Source organism: Semicossyphus pulcher, unplaced genomic scaffold (genome assembly GCF_022749685.1).
Source record: "Semicossyphus pulcher isolate SPU_LCO1_2020_fin unplaced genomic scaffold, fSemPul1.0.p SCAF_3, whole genome shotgun sequence".
NCBI classification, from domain to species: Eukaryota; Metazoa; Chordata; class Actinopteri; order Labriformes; family Labridae; genus Semicossyphus; species Semicossyphus pulcher.
In genome coordinates this window covers 875,353-900,000 of record NW_027211704.1, presented here as the reverse complement: position 1 = coordinate 900,000, position 24,648 = coordinate 875,353, and the positions used below count along the sequence as shown (strand labels likewise).

The window sequence follows — 24,648 nt, the reverse complement described above, 5'->3', positions numbered from 1 at the left end:
CACACACCAATAGTTCCTGTGAGATTGTCTCTTTATGCCGGGTCTCGTTACAAAAAATGTCCCTGAGGTAGTTTGTCATCGACTGAAGAGCGACTGCTTTGATTTTTTGGGAATAAATAAACACACGGCGCTCGTTTGAGTCAAGTACGCTGCGAAATAACAGCTCACACGTCAGGGAGAAAAACATATTTTTTTAAAAACACGCACAAATCACCTGCTGGTACCAGCCCACACCCTCCATCTCTGCCTCCTTCTCTTCAGTCCCAGTTGGGGCTCTGGCTCACAATCAATAGCTTTCACTGCTAAGCCAATCTGCAATAATAAAGGCATTACAGACGGGGAAAATAACACCAAATCTTATTAAATATGAGCGATGGTTTCTTCCCTTCAGTGTCTTCCTGTCTCTTGTTGCCGTGGTGAGCAGGGAGCCGCTCCGTTGGACAAATGGCAGCGGTTGTGTTGATCCGTAAACGTTGTGGGATGATGAGCGGGCTCAGGATCAGGGCGAGGATTGTGGGTTACAGGTAGAGTTTGGAGCTTAGCATTCAGCTCGGCTCTCCCATGTATATTTCACAGGATTGTCTTTTATATTCAGTCTGTGGCTCACTGGAGCGCTCATCTTTATTTCATTTTGTGGCATTTTTTAATTTTGGCTGAGATTTTTCTTTTTTACACCCTCCTCCTCCTCCTCCTCCTCCTCCTCCTCCTCCTCCTCCTCCTCCTCCTGCTCCTCCTGCTCTTCCTCCTCCTCCTCCTCCTCCTCCTCCTGCTCCTGCTCCTGCTATCCCTCCATCCTTCCTGACATCCCCCTCTGCCGTCTGAATCAGTAATGACATTATGCATCCGTCACTGTGGAGCTTTCAGCAGAAACTTAGTAATCTGATATCTGCTCTTACTTCAGCGAGCCTGGGAGGAGAGATATTATCAGTGTTATTATATATATTATTATCATTATTATTATTATATGTGTTATAAAGTGGAAACAACTGTGCTCGCTTTGTGTTCCAATCAACATCTCACCTCTCGAAGTTATGGTCACTGTTACAATTTGGAAATGATAATTAATTGGAAAACTGAAGGATAATTATATATATTATTAATTAATATTATCAGTTCACCCAACATGCAAAATGTTTTGATTATATTGCTCCGGTTTTGGGATATTTGCTGCACAGGTGTCTCTCACCTGTGCAGCAGGTAGAAGTGCTGCTGAGTCTTTGTAATCACACACGTGATCAATACTTCGGCTTTGCTGACGTTACTTCATCGTGTGAATCGTATGGCTGATTTAAAGAGTGAAATATGCATCACATGTCTCTGATGAAGACAAACATGGTTGGCTATTTTAAACGTATTTTTTGCCCTGTGAAATAAAACTTTTTAATTTTACATAAATCCTACAGAGTGCCTTGAATTGTTTTTTGTAGGTTAGTTGCATTTTACACTTTTTGATCGAGTTCATTTTATATATATATATATTTTTTTTGAGAATATGATAAAAATAAAACCTCCATTAGAGGTGAATGTTGAAGCGTAGAGATCAGTGCTTATAGCAACAGCACTCTCTACAAATCAGCAAAACTGATCACATGAAAGCACCAAATGCAGAACAGCTACGGTGCTGAGGTCGTTGTTCTTAATGCATTAAAACGTACTTTAATGTTGCAGCTGACTGAGGTGAAGCTTACTCTATTTATTAACATACTGTTGGAACACAACACAAATCAGAACATTCATTAGAACTGCTCAACTGCATGTTAATGTAGTGAAACAAAAGCAAAGAGAAGCATGAAGTAATGATTGTACAAGTAGAGAATCGTATTAAATACAATGAGTACAATTTCACCAGAGTTACTAAAGTGTGATGAAAAATGAAGAGCATCATTTATTTGCTGTCTCAGTGTGAAACCCTCTTTGGCCTCACTGTTTGTTTGGACTGGACCGTCACGACTTCCTGGTGACTGAAAACTGAAAAGTGTCGTTTGTGATGGTGCCAGAGTTATTCAGAAAATCAACAGATTTACTCTGAGAGAGAAGTCAAACTGAATTCTCACACTGTGAACACGCTGCTGCATGAATCATCCAGAAATAGATCCTGCTAAATTAAAACACACTGTGGAGCTTTGGTTTTTTTCTACACTGACCTCTACTGTCTGATATGACCTCAACATTTTCCTTCTTTTGTTGAGAAAAACCTGATAAATCTTGGATTTACTCGCTTAAAATACACAGTTTAGTCCTGAGCTCTGATTGGTCAAACCTCCTTCTGAGCTGGAAGAAAATAAGATACAGCAAATGCTCTGTGAACATCCTCGATAATGATCATTGTTACACTGCTGTGTTAAATACTTGATTCTGATTGGTTAAGTACGACATTCCGAGGTCTGCTATTTCTCTATGGCAGACTGTTGCTATGAAGAACAGACTGTTGCTAGGGATGCAGCTCTGATCACACAATCCGGAGGACTAAGTGTAATCATATCCATCCGCTAAAAGAAGTCAGGTAAGTTTGATGTTTGTTTGTTTACAGCGAGAAAAAAGAAAAGAGAGGAAAACAGCAGAGACAAAGCGAGCCATAACAACCTGCTCACTGTGCATTATCCCTGCCATAACAACCTGCTCACTGTGCATTATCCCTGCCATAACAACCTGCTCACTGTGCATTATTCCTGACATAACAACCTGTGCTACAGGTATACACTTGAGGAAAACCGCCATCATTATTCCTCCACCTCAGTACGGCATTACTTATTTTTGTACAGTCAGACTTTTGCAGGTCTCCACGTTGACTTCTAAAACACAACGTATCTGTCTCCAGCTGTTTTTACAGGCGTGTTTGTCACTGTGTGACGCATCATAATAATTGTGGACTTGGTCTATCAGCTTGTCTTAAAACTTTCTGCCATTGTTGTCCCTGCTGCTGTGTTGACCCTGTCCCATCCAGTCTGCCTCTACACTGCCCCTACTGTTCATGTGCAGACTGCATGTTGCGTCTGGGTAGCGTTCATTTTAAAGGACGTGCACAGACGACGCTCCAGACAGACGCAGGGCACGCGGGGCAGCCATCATGTGTACGTGAAAATGTAGTTAAATGCAGGTACGTCTCCGGCTTAAGGTTTCCCAGGCTCTCTCAAACATCTTAAAACTTCCCTAACTGAATGGAGAGCATTGCATTGTTAAAGTTATGTCATCCAAAGAGCTGCCTGCCAAATAACTTCCATCTGATGCCAGAAAAACATCAGTGCTGCAGAAATCCACGACGGCACGTACATGCAGAAAACATCTGGGTCTTAAAGGATTGACATCTCTTTATCTCACATGACATTCAGTCTGATCCATAAAACAAGTATGGAATTATTTGGCGACAGATTGTAATCTCTTTTACTACAATGAAAGAGGAGACGTTGGGGTCTGATATCTCAATGGAGAACAAGAATGGAATCATTAAGTCACCATTTGGCTGCAGAATCCAATCTGTGCTACATCTGATGTGGTAAATGAAAATGGGAGGGTGTGTTGATACCTCGACAAAGAACATTTGTTATCACGGATGAAAATCAATCCTTAGCAGAATAGAATCACTGTGGAGTAAATGTGCATAAAGACCGCAGAGGCGTTTGGTGCAGCGGGTAGGAGGGGTACAAATGGAGGATTTGGGACTGTCGAAATGTACGCCGTTTGTAATCTATGTCCTGTAAAAAATAATAAAAACTAGAGCAGGTGATAGAGAAAAAAAACGTGGGCGAGGAATGTGAATTAGAGAATTGATATGGGTGCCACGGGCGGGGGGGCTTGTTGAAGCTCTGACCTCGTGGATTAAACATCAGAGAAAATTACAGAAAACATTTATCGGCTACATTCATTTGTAAATCTCATTTTAATCTCTCCTGAGTTGATGTGGCAATCTCCAAATAATGCACATGCAGTTAAAAACAAATTGCTTTGCCTGATGAGATTTTGTAAGATGTGATAAACCTTGAGGCACACGATAATGCCGCAGCTAAATTTGTGGACACATCATTTTTTTAATATTACTCTGAGGTTAAGTCTTCAAATACATCTCAAGAATGATGTTCGGACGGTAAACGGAGCCATAAATTGTGGGTGTGTGTCGCTCTGGAAGTCATGGTTTACTCATTCAAGGTCCACACAGGGGCTCTGATACCAGACGACCGCACAGGTACGTATACAGTGGTATGTTTTTTTTAACACTTCTATTTTACAAGGCAACAGGGTAGTCAATCTCTCCTGGATATCTTTTTAATCTCTTTCTTTCTGTCCTTGTGGTTGCATGTGTTTGATTTATGTGGCTCAGCGGGCCATCAGGACACGACGCTGGCCTCTCAATACTCTGCTGTCTGATGTAGCAAGACATGAGCTCACACCGGGCTCCTTATCTCAACTACAAGAAAACATCTAACCGCACAGCGACAGAGAAAAAACAGAGAGGAAATGAACACCTAGAAAACAAGAGGAGTTGGGATAACACTGAAGATTGGAGGAGGAAGAAGTAGTAGAAGTGGTGAGGAACAGAGGGAAGAACTAAACAAGATGCTAACAGCTCTACGAGGCTAGTTCTTTGAGCTAAATGCGTCTGCTAGCACTGGAATAGAGGCAGAGCGTGATTAAGTGCAGCTCCCACTGGAGGAGAAAACATTAAGCTCCCACTGACTTTGTAAAAAACAACAACAATACTCACTTGTAGACAGTGTGCAAAAAAAATGACATGGGGATATTTTGCATTTTTAGTTACACGTATCGTGTTAGTGTTTTAGCACGTGGCTACATGTTGTGGAGTTATTCCCCTAAAGAGGGTGGTGGGCGTAGGTTACATAGTAGGCTATGACTTGTCGCACTTCCCTATTCTTTAAGTTAGCTTAGATTAGCATGTTAGCATGCTATAAATTCCTTGACGATCCAAAGACAGATTAAAGAACAGAAATAGGAGAAACATCAGAACTGCTTGTCTGAGATGGTTGTCCTGTGTTTGGGTGTGATTGACAGCTAAGCTACTGTATAATAGCTTAGTAGCTAAAGACAGACAGTCGTTTGAGAGACATGTACAGAAGAATAAGGGCGAGACCATTCAGAACAGCAGACTAGCTTAACAGTTATCTTACCTGCTAAAGGACATTAGCAGCTTACTATTCTATTTCAGAGTTTATCTGTTCGCTTGTTGAGCTAGCTGCAGTTTGCTAGCTTGTGTCCATACTCAAGAATATAAGCTAAACACGCTCTATCTACTGGTATACCAGTGTTTAATAAGGAAGCGTGTCAGTGTTTGTCGTTTGATGAGCTAGCTGCAGTTAGCTAGACACAGCTCTCTATACTAGTGTTTACTAATTAAATATTTGTCAGTGGTTTTGACAGCAGCTTTAGTGAATTATCTTTTAATGTTTTAAAATTTGTCAATGGTTGATATCTTGGTCCTTAAGAAAGTGATTATAACGTACTGTACTGTATGCAGTCTTTATTTGTTACAGACTAGAACAAAATCCGTCTGAACACGTGTGCTAATATCACTCCACCTGTTAATCAGTGTCCAGTTCAGAAGCTGATAACTTTAAGAGCAGACCTGTATCCTAAAGCAGAAGCTGGTCACCAAAAGAGAATGAAAGAAGTGAAGACTTGTACAGTCCTGTAGTGTGTACAGGATGACTCAAATGGATCACAGCGCTTCAAATTAACTTGACTCATCCAAGCGATCAGTCTACTCATCCCTGAACTGTAGTTAGTTTAACTTCATGCAGTCACTCATGCAGCATATTCCACTACAGCCGACAAGCACCGAGGGTTTAAGGTGACACTGCTGCCACGTTCCACCCAAAGTGATGAGGAGAGGAGGAAGAGTTTCATCAGCGCTCCCTGGTTGGTTTCCCTCTTTGTTTACGCTGAATTACATCGTTCACCGTCTCCTCAGCTGAACATACAGACACTCTGCTCTCTGCAGCGAGACGTCCGGCCTCTCGCTGAGGAACATATGCGTGTGTTTCTCCGTCTGTCTCTCTGTCTGTCACTTCCCAGCCCTCATTCTCTGTCTGCCTGCTTCTCGAGGTGCCACATTATGTCACTGTCACTGACTGGTCATGTCGCTACATGCAGGTCGGGGTCTGGTCCAAGAGTTTGCCGAGGGGAGGGTGACATCTGGTGAGCAAAGTGAACTGAGGCTTCAGCAAACGGGTTCCATCTGTGCTGCTGTGACCAAGGCACACAGAGGATGATCGTTTCATTTTGAGCACGAGTGAGTGATCCAGCGGTGAATGACGAGGACTACGCTTCTGATTATCTTTAAGAAGGACGGAGTCTGAATCTGCATCTTAACCTCAAGACTCGTCCACTGGATTAGATTAAAAACGTGTCGAGCTGTTCTTGTTCTAACAATAAATAAAGATTTAAAGGAAAGTTATTCTACGTTACCTTTCTAACCTTAATGCAGTGACAGATTTTACATATATACTAAAATAAATTCCTTGCCAAACAAGTCCACACAATGCACGAGTAAGCCGAACACCAGATACATCTCTTGATATTAACCAGTTGGTTTGTCAGAGCTGAAGGTGGAAGCAACCGTAAAGATGGAGCGGGCTACAGCAACCCATGAGGCCTCCAAAGGTCTGCACGAAAAGTTTGTTCTGTAATGTTCCACATAAAACAAAGGCAGAGGAAGACAGCCAGCTCGAACACAGAGAACAGTTTGTAGGTCAGAGGGAGACAGGGTGTGAGCCACACTTCCCAAGCCTAACCATCCATCCCACCCTGCATACACGAGCTTAGAGGTGCTGAAGCAACATGGAGCTACAGTTCTTCAGTCAGTGACTCCATGAAGGAAAGGTCATCACCCAGTGACCACGAAAGGCCTCCTGCCAGAAAATGTTGAAACAACCGCTGCTAAGTGCACGAACAAAGATGACGTCTTCTATGACCAGAACCTTTAACATTTTAAAGATCCAAAAATCGACCAGTTGGAACTTTTTATTTTATCTCTAACTACATTCTGACCGATCTCCAAACCCATCAGCCAAAGTCTGATGACGATATAGCTTCTTATTGGTGCTTCTGGTGTAGCCAGTGGCTCGTGAGTAAGGACTTTTGAGCTGACTTTTCCTGCCTTGTTTACAGTCCGACCTGAGAAGCGAGAATCAAGTTGGAGTTCACATACGTCTTAAAACGAATTGTTAGCTTCACGTGCATGCAGATGTCTATTTATAGAGATGAATAAAAGATGTCCACTAATGGGAGCATGGATGGCATCATGGTGGACTGTGTTCTGCCACTTTTGCCCTCCACATGGACTGTTGTTCAGAAGCCTGCTGATACGTGATTGGTGGATTACAAACGCACCAAACACAGGAGCCAGAACACTTCATATACCAAGACACCATTTCTAACAGAATCTGTAAACGGAGATCAATTCTGACTCGTGAGAATGAACCACAGAGTTACACGGAGGATCTAATTACATACATCTCTCTCCACCGAAACTATGACCGTGCAATCTTTAAATTCAAGAAGCTTTAATTAAGTTGTGACAAGAGAAAGACCAACAACAGACAGCTGGGTGACGTGCTCCTCTATTTAAAGTACATCACCTGTCTAAATGTTTAAGGTGGATCCAATCATGTGCAAAGGGATTTAATGCTCTGCACCAGCTCCTTTTACCCCCCAACGAAACCACAATGGCAAGCTGTGTCAGAGCCGCTGTGAGTGCACACACGTTAGGACCTTCCTCACTGACACAGCCCTTCAGAATATAATCCCCTTGTTCCGAGGCTGTAAGAAAAACAAACAAGTAAAGGTCCTCTAAGACAGCCTGAGAGTCTAACTCTGCATGATGAGCACAACACAGTTTCCCAACGTGAGAGCAGCTAAAAAGATGCTGTGATGTTCCTGTGTGCCCACACAGAGTTCAGCTCTCTCTGCACTCGTCTCCATCCTCAGCTCTGACCCAGACTCCCTCCCCACCGACCTCCTCTGGGCCAAGTTGGACCGAGTTAAAGGAGGGAAAGTCTACCCTCGCTGCCTCCGCACTCGCCATCCCTTCCCCTCATGCCATCAATCTCCCCCTCCCCCCCTGCTTCTTCGATGCTCCGGCTAATTAACTAAAAAACCAAGCAGAGTTTTTATATAATTCAGCAGCGAGAACTGCCATGTCTTGATCCAGAAACACCCAGAGAGAAACACGATGACTGCAGCCAGAAACCACCAGGAGAGGAAGACAGAAAAATAAAACACAAGTCTCGTCTCCACCGGAGCACAAGGAGCTGAAAGCTCAAACTATGAAATTCTCCTCACATATTTTACTTCTTCCAGGGCTCCATTTTAATCAGACACACTGGCAAAGTAGTTGCAGGCCGGGCATGACCAGCGGAGGAAGTGGAAAGAGCAAGCGAGAGGAGAAATGGGGCGATGCGGTGAAAGATAGAGGCTCGATTGTGAAGGTTTTGACAGGCAGGTGGCAGGTGAGAGAGGTGTAAGATGAAAGACAGTGGGAGAGAAAGACAGACGAATAGACTGAGAGGAGTATGAGGGATCTGTGACCAAATGGTTCTGCAGAGTGCTCGCTTCGCCGCTGAAATCTCCTGACCGCTGTCCATTAAGCTGCAGTCCAGGAAACAATATAGAAAGAAAGTTCTGACAGTCTGCAGGAAACAAATCCTCAGACAACAACAGCTTGTAGAAGCATATTTTCTTGCTTTCATCTCGACAATGCATCCCATGTAGCTCTGCAAATCCTGGAAGGCCGAACAAGAATGCAAACACGACTTTATTATTACATGTCTTCTTAAAAAACAACAACAGCAAATCCTTGAGCTTCCTGCACGTCGAGCGGATTTCTGCAGGATCTTTTATTTATTAAGACAGCGTGATTGCACACTGAGGCTTACCGAAGGGGTCACATTTCTAGCGGGGTTACCTATGTCGTTTTTTTCCCCCTCTCACCCTGCCTCCCTTTCTCCAATAAATTCAATGCATGTCTGAATTAATGCATTACAAGGCCTGCTGGAGATATTAAAAAATGATAAAAACTAATCCCTCCTCCGCAGACCCATCTGTGGCAGGGTGCTCCCACCGAGCTGACCCTGAGCGTTCTCTGCCGTCTGCACCATGAGTTATGATATTTGGTGTCGCTGGGATTACACTTTAATATTTCATTACATGCACAAAATCCTATTCTATATATCTCCCCCAGGTGTGTCACTATTAATCTTAAGATGCTGTGTACACCCAAGGCTGTCTAATGCCTTCTAACTATGTGTGCTACACTTGTATACAACTATTGTGTGGGGAAGAAAGAAGCTAAACATGCACTTACAGTATGTATAGAGGTAATTACAAATTGTGCATGTAAACAGCAACACACCAACACACACACAAATACACAATCAGTGTTTTCTTTAGATTCTGCGAGACTTCAGCTCTCTGTGTGAGCCGTGCTCAGCTCACAGTCCTGTCTCTCGCATCAGTAAACACACAGGAGCGCATCAGAATACACACTGTTATATCAAATAGCAAACGCGTGAAGCCCAGCGTGTGTTTTCTCCCCGGGGAAGCTGAGACGAGGCAACACAGTGACCAACGGGGCCGCGGCGTGATGCCATGACTGGTGGCCCCCGCCGAGAGCTGAGCTGCTCATCATGCATGTATGAAACCAGCACAGTGCCCGTCATCGGGAGCCAAGCGTCCATTCTGATGAGATTTATTTCCAAAGCTCGAGTCTGCTCCTCGCAGCCAGGACGAGAGAGAGAGAGCGAGGGAGAGAGAGAGAGATTAACACACTTCTCACATCACGACGATGACAGGGGACGTCTCAAAGTGGAGCAACACCAGTGGAGAAATCCAAAGTAGGGCTGACCACTTCACACCCAGAACCTCCCTCTGCTGCTTTATTTATTAAGTCATGCAAAAGAGGACGACAACAACACCGCCCCATGGAGACTCAGGCAAGCTCATGTGAATACAGAACTATAGAAAACAAACAGACTTTTGATTCACAATAACTTTTTATTTTTTAATGCTATGGCCATGAAACACAAAATTCAGGACACAACAAAAACGTATTTTGTTTAACCGACTCTGAGGATGTTTCAGATCCAAAGTCCTCAAACATTTCCTGTTTCTAACAGAGTCCATCGACACACGCGCAGCTCTGTGAGGAGACACTTACAATGCTTTATATGACAATGCTAACATGCTAATGTTTAGCAGGCGTAATGTTAACCATACTTATTACCTTAGTGCAGCATGACAGTATGCTAACATTTGTCAGTTAGCACCACAGACTGTATAAACAGATGGACGACATGACAGCTCCCTACAAGTGAAGCCAAACCCTATCTAGCGCCCCCTGCTGACTGGCTGCAGTATCGCTCATAAAGCCTATAAACTGTTGGTTTTGACATTTCAACTAAAACCAAGCATGTTGCTTGACTTCAGGTAAGTGGATCATCAAAGAGTCATCCTCAGGGGATCATGAATGTGTGTGTGTGTGATTTCATGTGAACAGTAGCTCAGATATTTAAGGTCTGGGCCACAGTGATTGAGAGACTGACATAAGCTGCGTCCCAATTCAGCGGCTGCATCCTTCGAAGGAGGCGGCCTGTGGAGGATCAGCCAATCAGAGCTCGGTTAGACCGTTAAAGCCGAACTGAAATGAGACGGCCTGGTCTATGGAGGAGTTCCTGTGTGCGTCACCAGCTGTTCCCGCCTTTAACCTCGCGTTACCAAACGCTCCCGTCACCGTCAGGAATCAGAAAACAAAAAAGATATAAATAGGGAATTTTCAGACCACACTTTGGTAACCACGGTAACAGAAATTTATTGATATTTTAAGTAGGTTTTAGTCGGTAACTACTGACGTTTGACAGCTGATGGTCCTGCTGCCTTTAAGTTATTACTGCGCTGAACATGAAGAGGCGTAAATATCTCAAACAATCAGAGTTAAAGTTTACAGACGCTGAATGAAGTTGTGCCCTCCTCCTCTGTTCAGGACATCCTCTGTGCAGCGACAGATGTCTGCCCTGTTAGCACACAGCGTTACACGGCCATGACACACCCCGCTGTAATGTTTATCTGTCTTAGCTAAGTGTTCATCTTCTCCCCTCCTCCATCACGCCTGTAACACGTCTGTGGTAATTGCAGTATAATAGATATCGAAGAAGAATCGAATACTCGTGTGCCCCGCGTCCCCTTCTTTTACCTCCTGGTTGAATCTGCAGTTTCAGCCTGTGCTCGGGGATAACTCGCTGTATCATAACTGCATTCTCTGCATGCACATTTCTGTCGCATATCTCTGCAGCAAACGGATTACAAGTAATATTCTCAAATTGATTCCTTTTCAGGCGTTATCATCTCCTCAGACATTCCCTTTTTTTGCCCCCCACAACTCCTCTCAGGGAGCAATTTTCCAAAGTCGCTCCATACAGCTCGGTGAGTCATACACCGAGCTGTTGTAATAATGGCTGCCATCCATTGAGGTAGACGGGGATGCATTAAAATGCTGTGTGAGTGTGTGTTATGCAGGGTGAGTGGAGCTCGGAGACAGATCAGGTGTGGGTTTGCTTGACCTGGACCTCCATATGTGCTTTTCCTGCTCTGCCCTCGTCCTGCTTCCCTTCAGCCGGGGAAAAAGAGAGAAAGATGGAGGGAGGAAACAGGATAGATTATTGTCCACCAGAAATCCTCCAACATCCACCATCATCACCACTTCCTCCATCACGGGACACGCTGGCAGTTACACAGAGAGCTGTGTCAGAGGCTGCGCGGTGGATGAGGCCGTGAGATGTGAGGCCCTCTTGGGGTTGATGCAGCAGCTGTGCACAGGCCGTCTTCTCAAGATGATCCTGGCAGTGAAACCCGGGTCGCACGGTCTGATGTGGAGCCCAGAGTTCTGCTTCTGTCTCGCTCTGACCGCGTTTCTGCTGTCGCTCAAGAACTAACTTTTACAACAGGTCAGGCGTATGTTGTGCTTATTTTAAAGTGCGGGCTGTGTAGTGACCCCGGCAACATTTTCAGGCTCTTTTAGTTCAAATGTTTGTTTGACTTCGACTTCGCTAGCTCTGCAGCAAAGCAGAGAACAGAGCAATTATGTGATTAGGCATTGTGCTGGTTTCATTCTGACCTTGTACTGTACTCCACATGCATTCTGACAGAGCATCATCTCAGCTGCTGTCTGCACCACGTTCATTAATTCAGTAGCTGTAGTAACTGCTGTACATTGGTCGCCCTTTATCCAGAAAGACGAGGCACAATCCAGATTTGCTTTGCCTTTTATTTGGCACTTTCACTTCTGTTGGATGGTTATTATTGGTCCCTTTAAAGTGGAGAGCAGCATCTAACAGTCCTCACCGAGTGTCTCTCTGGCAGCGGACAGAACATTTAATCAAGTGCTGGACTCCAAGCACAGTTTAGTTGCACTTGCACTTGCACTTTTCAATACTGCATCTGTTGTTCTAACACTGCACTTCATTCTTACGGGCAAATATGTATATTTATATTTAAACTTTGATATGAAGGAAAGGTTACTGCCTGGTTCATAAGGTGTTACATAAAGCACAGAACGTGATGAACTATGAATGATGATGGGTTAATAAAAGCTTTTATCTCAACCTGTTTAAACTTCTGTAACTCTTTATGTCGGCGTTCACCAGGCCTCCCTCGCACGCTTACAGTTAGTGCAAAATGCTGCTGCTAGCGTGAACACATTAGCCCCATCCTGGCCGCCCTGCTCTGGCTGCCTGTTCGTTTTAGGATTCATTTGTTTGTTTTTAACACCTCAAAAGTGACTTTTAATCCGTGGCTTTTAACCCAGCACGAGGGTTGTATGGTCCCAGCCTTTCTGTGTGGTTTTTATTGTCTCATGCTGCGTTCCAAACAACTCAGAAGTCCAGTTTTTCCGACCTCCGACTAGAAAAATGTCTCTGGAACGCCATTCAAAGTCGGAGTTCCTACTTGTGAACTTGGAGCAGATTCATGTACCCCGACGCCACGAGAATCAGACGTCACACAGCACTGGCCGCACCCACAGAGAGGCACATCGTTAACGCTAAACTATCAACTGAAAAGCAGCGTAATATCAAACAGTAACACATGAAAATGTTTGTAAGAAATGTCGCTAATGTGATAAGGTAGCTGCTTACTATAAATAGTCTCTTGTCTCGGTCGGCCATGTTTTTTATTTACGTTTGGCGTCGTGCACCTGGAACACCCTGAGGTCAGAAGTCGGTCATTTCTACTGGGAAGCTCTGCAGCTGTCTGCAGCCAACGTGCTGTATTTTTTAATTTCACTGTGCAACACTTTTTAAACTTTGTTGTTTTTTTAAATGTGCTTTATAAAAAAGTGGATTTGATTGGATGTAAAGCGATTTAAAAACTGCTGCTTCATCGGTCTGCAACATGAAAATGCTCCTCAGATGTTCATCTTCATTCATGACACTTAATAATACTGACGTAGTGGAGCTCCTGAATGAAACACTTCAGCAGGGTAGATCAGCAGTGTGCTGCTGCAGCTGTTACCGAAGGCATCCTGTAAGAAGGTCTGACACCAACGTCTTCACTTATCTGTTATGTTTGATATGATTTGGACGTGTTGGGGCGGGAGCAGCACCGAGTCAAAGGGTCATGAATATGTGTTCTTTCATTTGCATGTTTCACGTAAAACATTAATAACTTTATTTTAAAGAAGTGAAACATCCAGCTCATCACCAAAAGCCGTTCCCATGAATATAACAAATGCCTGCAGGTGCAACGTACACGTTCATATTCATCAGCTCCACTTCTGAAAGATACAAACTTTATCACATCAGGACTCGACAGCTTTAACAGAGTGCAGCACAGTTTCTGGCTCTTCTGCAAGGACACTAATTAGACTGGGAACCAAACCCTGCATCACACCAGTGTTCCCATACATTGTCCAAAACACAGTCTGATGAGTCTGTGTGTGTCTGGATCGATGGTACGCACAGCTCTGCAAACACAGTCTGTGACTATTTAACGGCTCTACTTTCAGTTTAGTATTCAGACACTCCGATGACAGAGTTTAGTTTAAACGTAAGCCTCGCTGACCTCCACTGACCTCCACTGACCTCTGACTGACACCTCTAACACACACCTTTAGCTCAGGCTGTAAAGGCAGTAAATCAGTGATGGAGAAGCCAACAGGAGCGCATGTTTCTGGATCTGAACTCCATCGTGCTCTAAACTGTTACTTTATGAATCTGTTTACTATTTTATATTAACTGGAGCTTTCTGGAGCAGCACAAGAGCCCAGACGAGACAGGCGGGGACGTTTTATTCAAGTTGTTTGCTTCTGCTTCTCTGATTTCCATATTTTTCTTTCCAACATAAGAGCTTCTACCAATTGCCAGTGTTATTTGCAGTTATGTGAGAGCCCACCATCTGGCATTCACAACGTCGTCGATCCAAACCAAAGCAAGACTCCTCTGACAGCTGGAGGCTAGTTTGTTAAATTAAACAGAAAAATTAACTTGATTTTTCACTAAATCCGCCTTTTTTCTCTCTGCAAGCACCTTGTCCTATTTAAAAAGGCTTTTATCACAAAGTAAGTATGCTCACAGCTCAGAGAGGAGAGGCGGGGAGCAGATCTTTCTAATTAAAGCGCTGCAAACACGTCAAAAGGCGCAGACTGCAGGAATACAGTGAGAACATCAGTTCAGTGTTTAGCTGTGCACAGCAGGAGGCGGTGGTCGCATGGAGGGGGTCAATAGATCATTTATCTCCTGAGAGTCTTCGTGCTTCCTGTTTGCACTCAGGGCCTCGATTATACATCTGTGACATGATGATGAGAACGCCGCTCACAACAACTCTGTTCTAGTCTTTCTCTCTTGTTTTACTCGGCTTTTAATCACATGTAGAAAACGCTGTCGTTGTCTTTGTTGCTTCCAAACACTGCTGAGATCAGCTCTTAACAAACATGCCAGAATCGACTGACTGGCAGATCCTCGCTGTCATCGCAAACAAACGGGGAATATGTTGAAGACATTCTTTAGGTGTTTATCTGTGGTGGGCAAAACCAGCTGTAAAGTGCATCACCGCCATCAGCTGGACGGGAGGGGAATAACGGGAGGAGATTTAGTGAAATCTGGGATCACAGATTGGAAGAAGAACGTCGATGAAAACAACTCAAACTAAACATGACCTCTGAAACACCTCTCTCAGAGTCAGACAGCTCCTCTTACATTCATCCTCTCATGATGCAGATATGAAGGTGAGGTATATCAGGTGAGCGTTTTCCTTCTGCCATCCTTTCTGCTGATGCTAACAGCGTCACACTGACGAAGTCCGTGTGTCAGACGGTTTATCATGAAACTTTGACAGGCGGCTCACTGATGGATCTTCTTGACTGGTGACCTCCTGACCTCTCCTGTAGGCTGAGCAGCTGGTCAGTGTGTTTTTATTATCATAGTGCTATTAATAAGACTTGTGATATTAAACTCAACGATATGTTGATCATAGTAACGCTCCTAACACAAAGTGAATGCATGAAAGAAAGAGAGGACGTGTGGCTGATGAAGCGAGTCAAATCTTTTTGTTTCTTTTTCTTTAAGATGATTTTTTTGGCCATTTTCAACTTTATTGACACGACAGCTGAGAGACAGGAAACAGTGTGAGAGAGAAGGGGGGGGACGACGCGTGGCACAGGGCCGAGGGCGGGACTCGAACCTGCGACCTTTTTCTTTACACTTATTTTAACGTTTCAGCTGCTTTTTTAATTGATTACTGTCAGGAAAAAATCATTTAATTAAAATCAGAAATCGGATGTAAAAAGATGATTTTGTAGCCGTTCTGCCTGTAAACAGCGCTTATTATTATCATTATTGCCTTCATTAGGACAGCTGGAGAGAGACGGGAGCTGTGGGGAGGAGACGTGCAGCACAGGGCCCAGTCGAGCCTGCAGCTGCTGCATCGAGGACCGAGCCTCTGGATGTGGCCGCCTGCTCCAGCACCAACCTGATCCCAGGTTAATAATCGAATGATCGGCCGACTGCTTTTTAAATATTTGTTCTTTTTTCTTCTTAATTTTGTTTTAAAGTCAAATTTAAATCCACAGATTGAATCCAGGAAAATGATGTGACATTAACTGATGGAAGAACAACAACAAAAATACTTTAAATTACTGAAAGACAGAGGGATGAATCGTCTCACATTTAACTCAAATAAAGATTTACATCCTGATGCTTTTTAACCGCTTTCTGACTCAGGATCTCTGTGGCCTTGTTGCTGCTCACAGTGATCACTGTTTCTCTCATTTTCAAAGACAAGGAGACTAAATCATCAGCGTAACCGGAGAAGCTCCCACATGCTTATCACAACCAGTGTAATTTAATTATCCGAGCTCATCTGACTGGCACTGATTCAATATGTGAAGGAGCACTTGTAGTTACATCTGTTGTGTTTGTGAAACAGGTTTAATCTTTTCATTTTGCTCAAAGTAAAATAAAAAGCATGTCAGTTAAACTGTCATGGCAGAACCTGTGTGACACGAGTGCCCGTAAAAAGATACAGCGTCCAAAAAGCAGCACAGAGACGTGTTTTTAAAGGTCATCGGACCCCAGCCGAGACTAGGTTCTTATTTAGGTCGTGACTTTAAGAAGCTGTAAGAAAGCAAACCTAAAACGAGCTCCATGCCAGTTTTTCTGCGTGACAGTAAACACAACATCCCCCTCTTTCTGTCCAGCTGTTTCCTGTCTGCCTGCAGAAGTGTGATCTGCCTCAGCATGGAAACCTCAGACCCATCTGCTCTCATCCACACGCGGTAGGAGGAAGCTGGCTGAAGAATATGTGGACTTTAGAAAAGGAGGCAACACGTCCGACAGGTTTAAGACACCTGAGACGTCCTCTTCTTCTTTATCCCTCCACCTGTGTTTGTGCTTTAAGACATTTCAAATGAAACTCCAACAACACAAAACTAAACTAATGCGATGAAATAAGACTGTTCTGTGTCCCTGTTAGAGAAGCAGACTGTAGCTCTCTGTCAGTGTGCAGGATCAGCGTGAGGATGTGAGAGCAGACACTCAGCTGAGACTTGATGCTTCTTTAATGTCCGACTGCAACATTTACGAGAGGAATATGTTTCTATTGAATATCACAGTTTTTTATTCCATGTTATAAAACGTCATGATTTGTTATAGATTGACTCTATATAATTTTCTCTATACCGGCTACGACGACATTCTTGTGCATGTGAATCCATCAGTAATAATCATCCAATAATTAGTTGTTTAGCCTCATCGAAAGCATTCAGAGGATCAATTCTTCTGCTACATTAATACTTTGTGTTTTAGTAAAACTAGCAGACGATACTGAAGAACACGTTTCATGCAGGATTTCAACCCGAGTGTTGTCACACACCTCTGAATACTTTCAGCACAGGTGAGGACTCGATCACTGTCGGGACTAATGCTAATCACACGAAGCGATACTTTGTGTTTACTATACGAAGCTGAACGGCGCCCCAGGAACACCTGTGACAGCTGCTTATGAAACATGCTCAGGTGCTCCAACAGGAAGAGAAACAAACAGGCCTGTTCAGCTGCAGCAACATCAGCTCCGGTCCATCCATCATCTGTACCGCTTATCCTGTTCAGGGTCGCGGGGGGCTGGAGCCTATCCCAGCTGTCATTGGGCGAGAGGCGGGGTTACACCTGGACTGATCGCCTGTCAATCACAGGGCTGCTCACGCTCATACGGTGGAATTCAGAGTCACCAGTGAACCTACCGAGCATGTGTTTGGACTGTGGGAGGAAGCCGGAGTACCCGGAGGGAACCCACGCACGCACGGGGAGAACATGCAGACTAACACAGAGAGGCCCACTACGTCTGAACCGGGAACCGTCGAGCTGTGAGGCGACAGCGCTAACCACTGTGCCGCCGTGACGCCTGCTCAGCTCTGGTCATTCTCCTCCACATGTTCGGGTTTCTTTTCCTTTGTGCCTTGGATGCTCCTGTTGTTTGTAACAGGGCAGTCACCATTAATGAAGCTGCGTCATGTATAATTTCCACAAGTCGCAGGATTACGAGCGAGTTATCTCATTACTTTGTCTTTAATCTAAAGAAACCGTGTTTAATTAAATTCATAGCCCTTCATGAGCTCCACGTCCTGGCCAGTGATGACAGATGCTCGTGCAAAGCAGAACCTGCTCGTCTGTAATGATGTTTTATGTGACATTAGTGTAAAATATATGACATCTTCACACATTTAAATGAAATTTCCCCTCTGCTCGAGGCTCACACGGAGCCTGAGGAGGATCTTTTCACTGCAGCGAGCCGGTGATAACTCATTTTAAAAGTAATGGCTTGTCAGAAACGGGGCAGAGGGCTGTTGAAAGGGGAGAAAACAAATTAAATAAAAATGGATCGTTGCTTAACCTTAAGCAAACCATGTTGGAATCCATTAAAACACTGCATGAATCAGTGCTTCTCTTTGATCTCTGGGAACAATTTCAGAGGCAATAGATATCGGCCTAATGTGATTGCTTCTGTCATCATGATTCAACAGATTACATATCTAATCGCTTTGTGAACAGAGAATATAATTTGCACAGATTACAAACCCAGCGGTGCCTCCTCCTCCTGCTCGCTGAAACTGGGCCGCTTGACAGTTTCGATGATCCACAGACGGACAGATGGGTGGACGAAAAGACGGCGAGTGGGAGGGAAAACCACCAACCACCTGGTTTAATCCGCGCTGGAAAAACATCTGATCCCGCTCGAGCGATGGCTCAGATTTCTTTTTGGCGTGAATGTGAGCGTTACATGTGGGCACGGAGAAACGTGCAGCATGCACACACATTTCACCGAGACTGAAATGCAAAGCTGTGCAGAATATGTGAGACGTGATTGCAAAGGAACTAGGACTATATATAATGAAATTAAAGTGACTCAGGCGCTGTAATATCCCCGGGGTATATAGCTAGTTGTTTTATGGGGGGAGATAAGAGGATTTTGTCAGGTTGAGATGCCGGCTAATGCTATTGTTCCTACTGGGAGCATAAAACAGCAAAGCAGCTTTTCACACATCTTTTCTTCCTTTGTCGTGCTGTTACTGTAGATATCATTTCAAAGCACAAGGTGGGAAAGAAATCTCAATATTGCAGCGTTGGACATCATATGCAGGAAATGTAGTTTATGTATTTGTGTGAGAACCCACCCACTAAACGTTCTCCTCCGAGAACAAGGAGACAAACAGTTTGGAAAAGATGGTTTTAGAATAATCTTTAAAATAAGTTTGAAGTTGGAAAATAAAATCTAAAGATATTGTGCAGAGATTCTCCCCCTCTCCCCACTGAGACGTAAGCAGGCCGCTAAGTCACCGAAAAGACCACTGAGGGTTTGTTTGGTTTAAAGAGAGGATTGTTCATGTGTCCTTTTCCTCCTTATGCTTCACCGTCTCCTCTCCTCTCTATTTAAACAATATTTCACCTGCCTTCACTTCTTCTCTTTCTGCACTTATTAATCCCTAAAGCTAAAATTGCTCCCAAAGATTAAACGTGTCATATTAAGTCAGCTAAATCACTGAGTCATCTTCGTTGCCCAGATGTGAAAACAAACACTCTAAAAAAAAAAGATCTTTGTCGATTCCAAACGGCACACAGAGCGGCTGAAACAATCGAAAACCAAGTCTGTCCTGAGACTTAAACCCGGCTCGCACTCTCGCGCCGGAGAGGCAGAACACTTCCACTTTGCAGCAGAAATGATTTGCATTCAATCTTCAAAAGACGAGCAGGTGTTATTACCTGTCACAATCCAGCCTCAGCCCAATCTGCCAGCAGCCAACAGGGTGTTTTTAAACAATCACACGCTGAACTAACCCCCCGTGAAGTCCCCGTTTCCCCATGTTAGGGGAGAATACTGGGGCCACAGAGCAGGTGTGTTACAGGAGCAGTGCAGGTTCACAACCAGCCCCCCCACAGATCTGTACAGTCTGTCACATGAGGTGAAATTCTTCTGCTAATAACGTTTGTTTTACACTTTGTTTTTACAGTCCTCGTTCAGTGTGTCAGGGTTTTTTTGGATGCAGTTTGTGGTTTTTAATGAAAACCATTTGGGAAGTAAAATTTTGCATCATGGAAAAGGAGGAGAGGAAGATGAAGATGAAGGGAAATGGAGGAGTCAGAGGTGAGGAGGAGGATCATGGTGAAAAGTCATGTTTTTATTCTCTTTCATTTCTGACTGAGGCCACGGACACAGCGAGCAGCTCCACGCGGTGTGTATCAGCCCGGACAGACTGCCTGCTATTGTATTCTTGTTGTATTGTGTTGTATTGTGCTCTGCTATGTGTGGATGTGTGTCTATAATAACTGCATTATTACTGTCACAGTAAAGCAATCAGGAAAACACTCTAATATAATGCGCAAAGATGAGTGTGCGCGCACTTTTACGCACGCACGCTTTTTACCCATTATCAGCAGCTGCAGCAGAAGCATCAGAGCTGAACCAGGCGGAGAAACTCTTTGCCATAGCGATGCTGAGATAATAAAGCAAGCCACGGGCGAGTTTAACTTCTGAAGGAAAATTAGAGGAAGTTGCTGCGAGCGCAAATAGATAGATAGATATAGAAAGATAAAGGAGGGGCTGCTGAGTGGGAGGAAAGGGCTTTCTGCGCGTTTGGAGATCCGGGAAAAGTCGTACGAGCAGTTATTCAAACTAATTTAACAAAAAGAAGCAAAAAATACAACTAGTGTGGTGTTTCTGTAGCCTGAACAGCTGCTGTAAACATATTACAACTTTCAATCAAGTTCAAGGGAGCAAAGATTTTGTGGAGATCCGCAGATTCACTTTAAAAACGGGACAATCTAAATGAATCTCAGATAAAACCTCAAATCTGTGTCGATTAAAACGTTTCAACATTTTTCCAGCTCACTGCTTTCTAGGAAATTCTCCCTCATGAGGGAGAGATCAGGTGTTTTTCTCCAAACGCAACAGTCCGCGTCTCTGTGGTTGGATACAAATGTAAAAAAGGCTCTTTTTTTCTTCTCGGGAGGACAATGAACTCACCTTCCGTAGGATCCACTGGCAGAGGAGAACTACGGTCCAACCGAGAACCTGCATGTCACCTTCCTTAGAGCAGACCACCCCCGAAAAAAACTACACGTCTCCCCTGCTGGACATATAAAGACGCACCGCGGAATCCAAGACAATCCCAACAGGCAGGCGGCAGGTAAAAAGTATTAAGAGAGCAGGAAAACACGCGTAAAGTTGTGTGTTTGTTCAGTCAGAGTCACGGCGGGTTCTGAGGGCAAACTTTGAGCGGAGTGTTCAGTTCCTCTGGTCCGCCTCATGTGGCACATCCATGCGGTCTGCCTCCGCTCATGCTGCTGCGCGTCTGCTGGAAGTTTGCGCGGAGACGAAGTCAGTTTGGAGGCTGGAAGCGAAGAGGGGGTTTCAGAGGAGATCATCAGCGCTTCTTGTGTTTTTTTGGGACACTGACTGGTTGATTTAGAGAGATGAGATCCCTCTCTCTCTTTCTCCCTCTCTCCCTCTCTCTCTCTCTTCTATCTCTCTCTGTGTGTCCACGCGCGCGTCACGGCGCACAGCAGCGCTCGTTTGTTGGAAACCACGGTGACCGAGGTGGCTAAACCTTAAAGTAAATGAGAGATGATGTCAAGAAGTGTGTGTGTCATTATGTTTTAGACAGCTGAAAGTTAGTAGAGAAGGTGGCAGGTGATTGGCTGTTAGATGCTTTTATTAAACAATCACTTAAAGCTGCTGTGAGGAGTTTTTCTCTGGTTACGAAACAGACTGAAATTAATTCTGATGAGCTACAACATCAAAGCAGACCATCAGAGACAACACTGATTATTTCTGTATATTTATTTTAATAAATTAAAGTGAGTGACACATGTGACTGTTAGAGAAAGCAGGAGGAGATGTTTCGTTACAAACCACCACAGCATGAACAGGACAGAATCAGCACAGAGATCAGAGGCACGGCTTCGTCCACAGGGGGCGCCAACATCAACACACACACAAAGTTCCTCACAGCAGCTTTAAATCACTTTTTCTATCAAAGATGTGAAATTATTGATAACTGATCATTTTTAAGTCATTTTTTAAAATGTGACAATTAACATTAATAAATGTAAAATACTGAGTTCACATTATTCGCACTGACAACACGCTCAGTTTGTTGCAGCCCTGTTTGAATATTTCACATGTCATTATGACCTCTGTTTCAGTCTGCAGAATGTTGGTGACATTATTATAATTATTACACTAATACAACATGAAGCACCCAGGTGTGTGTCTCTGTGACTCACACACTCGAGGACAAACAACCAAACAGAGCGCAGAGAGAATAAACTTCATAAGTCACCACAGACAGCAGCGTTTACATTCATCCCATGCTTAGTCTTTACACACACTGCACCTATATTCAGCTGTGACTCACCTAAAGCCGAACACACACACACACACACACACACACACACACACACACACACACACACACACACACACACACACACACACACACACAGCAAACAATCATTACCTTACACAGAAGCAGGAACCTTGACTGCTCTGTTTAAGTGAGTGTGTGTGATGGAGGCCAGCAGCACAAGCTGGCCCGACTATAAATTCCCAGAAAAACAATTTTGAAATATTAATGTTGCATGGATATATTGGGGCAGCGTGGCCCTACATCTCTCCCTGATGGCCGGTCCCAGCTGCTGCCTGCCTGATTGTGGACCTTTAAAATGAAGCGATCAGGGATGCACAGAGTTTGTCTGTGTGGAGATCAGTGTGTGTGTGTGTGTGTGTGTGTGTAGCGTTATATATTGCTGTCTATCAGTCACACAGATGTGCTGAATAGATGGTGGACGTCTCTTCTGTATGAGCATAATGTCTGTCTCGACTTTGTGTCTGCGTATGATGAAGTGTGTCCCTCCTGGATAACTGTCTGTCTGCGTGAGTGACTGACCCGCTAACCGCCTCGCTGTCCGCCTGTCTTTGTTCATGTGTTGTCCGCTCTTGTCCCACATATTCACAGCATGTTTGTGGTGTTCAAGGCGCCAGATTTAACCGCTTTTCACTGCCTCTCTCCCAAAACGGTAACCCTCTGTGCCCCTGGACACAAAGATAAGAGCCTGCAGATGTTTCAGCATGTTCTTCTTCAGATATCAGACGTCCTGCTCACCTGCTTCATGTCCTCACACTTCCACTCATCGACAAAGCCAGTTTTCTGCACTTCTGGTCTGCCTGCTGATGGGCTCAGAGGAGGGGGTGAAGTTGGGCCGGTCTGCTCAGTGAGACCCTGTCACAGATGGAGAGGAGGGTCAGTGTAAAATGAGCTGCTTTGCGCTCATGTGTGCCTCCATATATCTGTATATTAGCAATCTGTGTAACTCTGTGAAATGCAGCTTTTTAGCAGTCTGCTCTCGTGAGTGTGACGCAGCACTGCCTCCCTGCGAGGCAAAGAGTCACTGCATGCAAAGAGGAAACCTCACAGGGGCAGAGTGGAGAGGCAGGCTGGTGATTACATGACAGGAAGAAGGTCTGCAACCGACTGAACGACCAAAATAAGTAAAAAGTGGTCAGATTTACTTTTTATAGCCAGCAGAATGTAAACATCTCTATGAGACGACTGTTTGCTCATTTACATCATCTGACAAGAAACCGGGAGAGGACCCCTCCAGGGTCAGCCGGAGGTCATCTCTACCATACAGGAAGTTAAAAACGTACTGATCCAGATGTTGCTCCTGAAACAGTTACACTCTTAATGTAGGAGAATAAATATTCTGTGTCAGACAGGAGAATAAAACAATCTGTTTCACATATCCACTATATAATACTAAAAAAAAAAAAATATGTGGAAATGACATTTTTTAATCCAAACTTTCTTTTTTATACGTTTTTTGGGGCATTTATTGGATGGTGAGACTGAAGAGGCGGACAGGAAGTGGGGAGGGAGGATGGTGACATGTAATGGCGGCTGAGTCAAAACAGTGATGGTAACAACCGTGCAGCAACGAGGGATGATCTGTAAGCATCAGGCTACCAGGAGCCCCCCCAGCTGCTTTTATACAAAGCCACTTAAAATAAACGAGTTCAACTTCGGGGATGAAATCCAAAAAGTCGGGTTGAGCCAACGAGTGGGCGGGGCTATATCATGCAAGTGGTGCGAAGCCAGAAAAGCGGCACATAACGGCGTGATTGAAAACATCCAGGAAGAAGAAGAAGGATCGCTGAGGCGGAGCTAAGCGGCTGCTTTTCCGCTCTCTGCAAGTGTTGCAGTAAACAGTAATCTACTATGGCTGAACAAACAAAGAAAAGATGGATGACTACAGATACAACTTCAACAAGAAGTGAAAATCCAAAGAAGAAGAAACAAACTCGACGCTCAGATGAAGCAAACAGTCTGAAAAGGAAAGCGACCGTCAGCCCGGAAAATCATGGCAGGTTTACTTCATTAGTGATTTTCTTGTAATCTAAAGCAAAGTCTTTTAAAAGTTGACTTCATATGAAAGTGAGGAAATGAGCCCCAAACCTGAGTCACAGTCCGTCACACACTGAGTGTTTGCTACCAAACTAACGAGCAGTATTCCTCGTACAGAAAACATTGCCTGTAATTCAAAGTGTCTCTTGCACAAAATATTAAGTATATTATCAGCATTATTTTCAAAGGAGACCAGT

General features: G+C 44.2%; 1 protein-coding gene across 1 annotated transcript in view; it reads right to left on the bottom strand.

The window, feature by feature from the left end:
- LOC138606087 (neurexophilin-4) overlaps positions 1 to 23,163 on the bottom strand; it is a 46,966-nt gene extending 23,803 nt beyond the window's left edge. Inside the window, exon 1 of the mRNA XM_069678544.1 lies at positions 23,153 to 23,163. Within this exon, the coding sequence (XP_069534645.1) occupies positions 23,153 to 23,161 (9 nt within the window). The 5' untranslated portion in view covers positions 23,162 to 23,163. The remainder of the gene's footprint in view (positions 1 to 23,152) is intronic.
- Between the last annotated feature and the right edge of the window lie 1,485 nt (positions 23,164 to 24,648).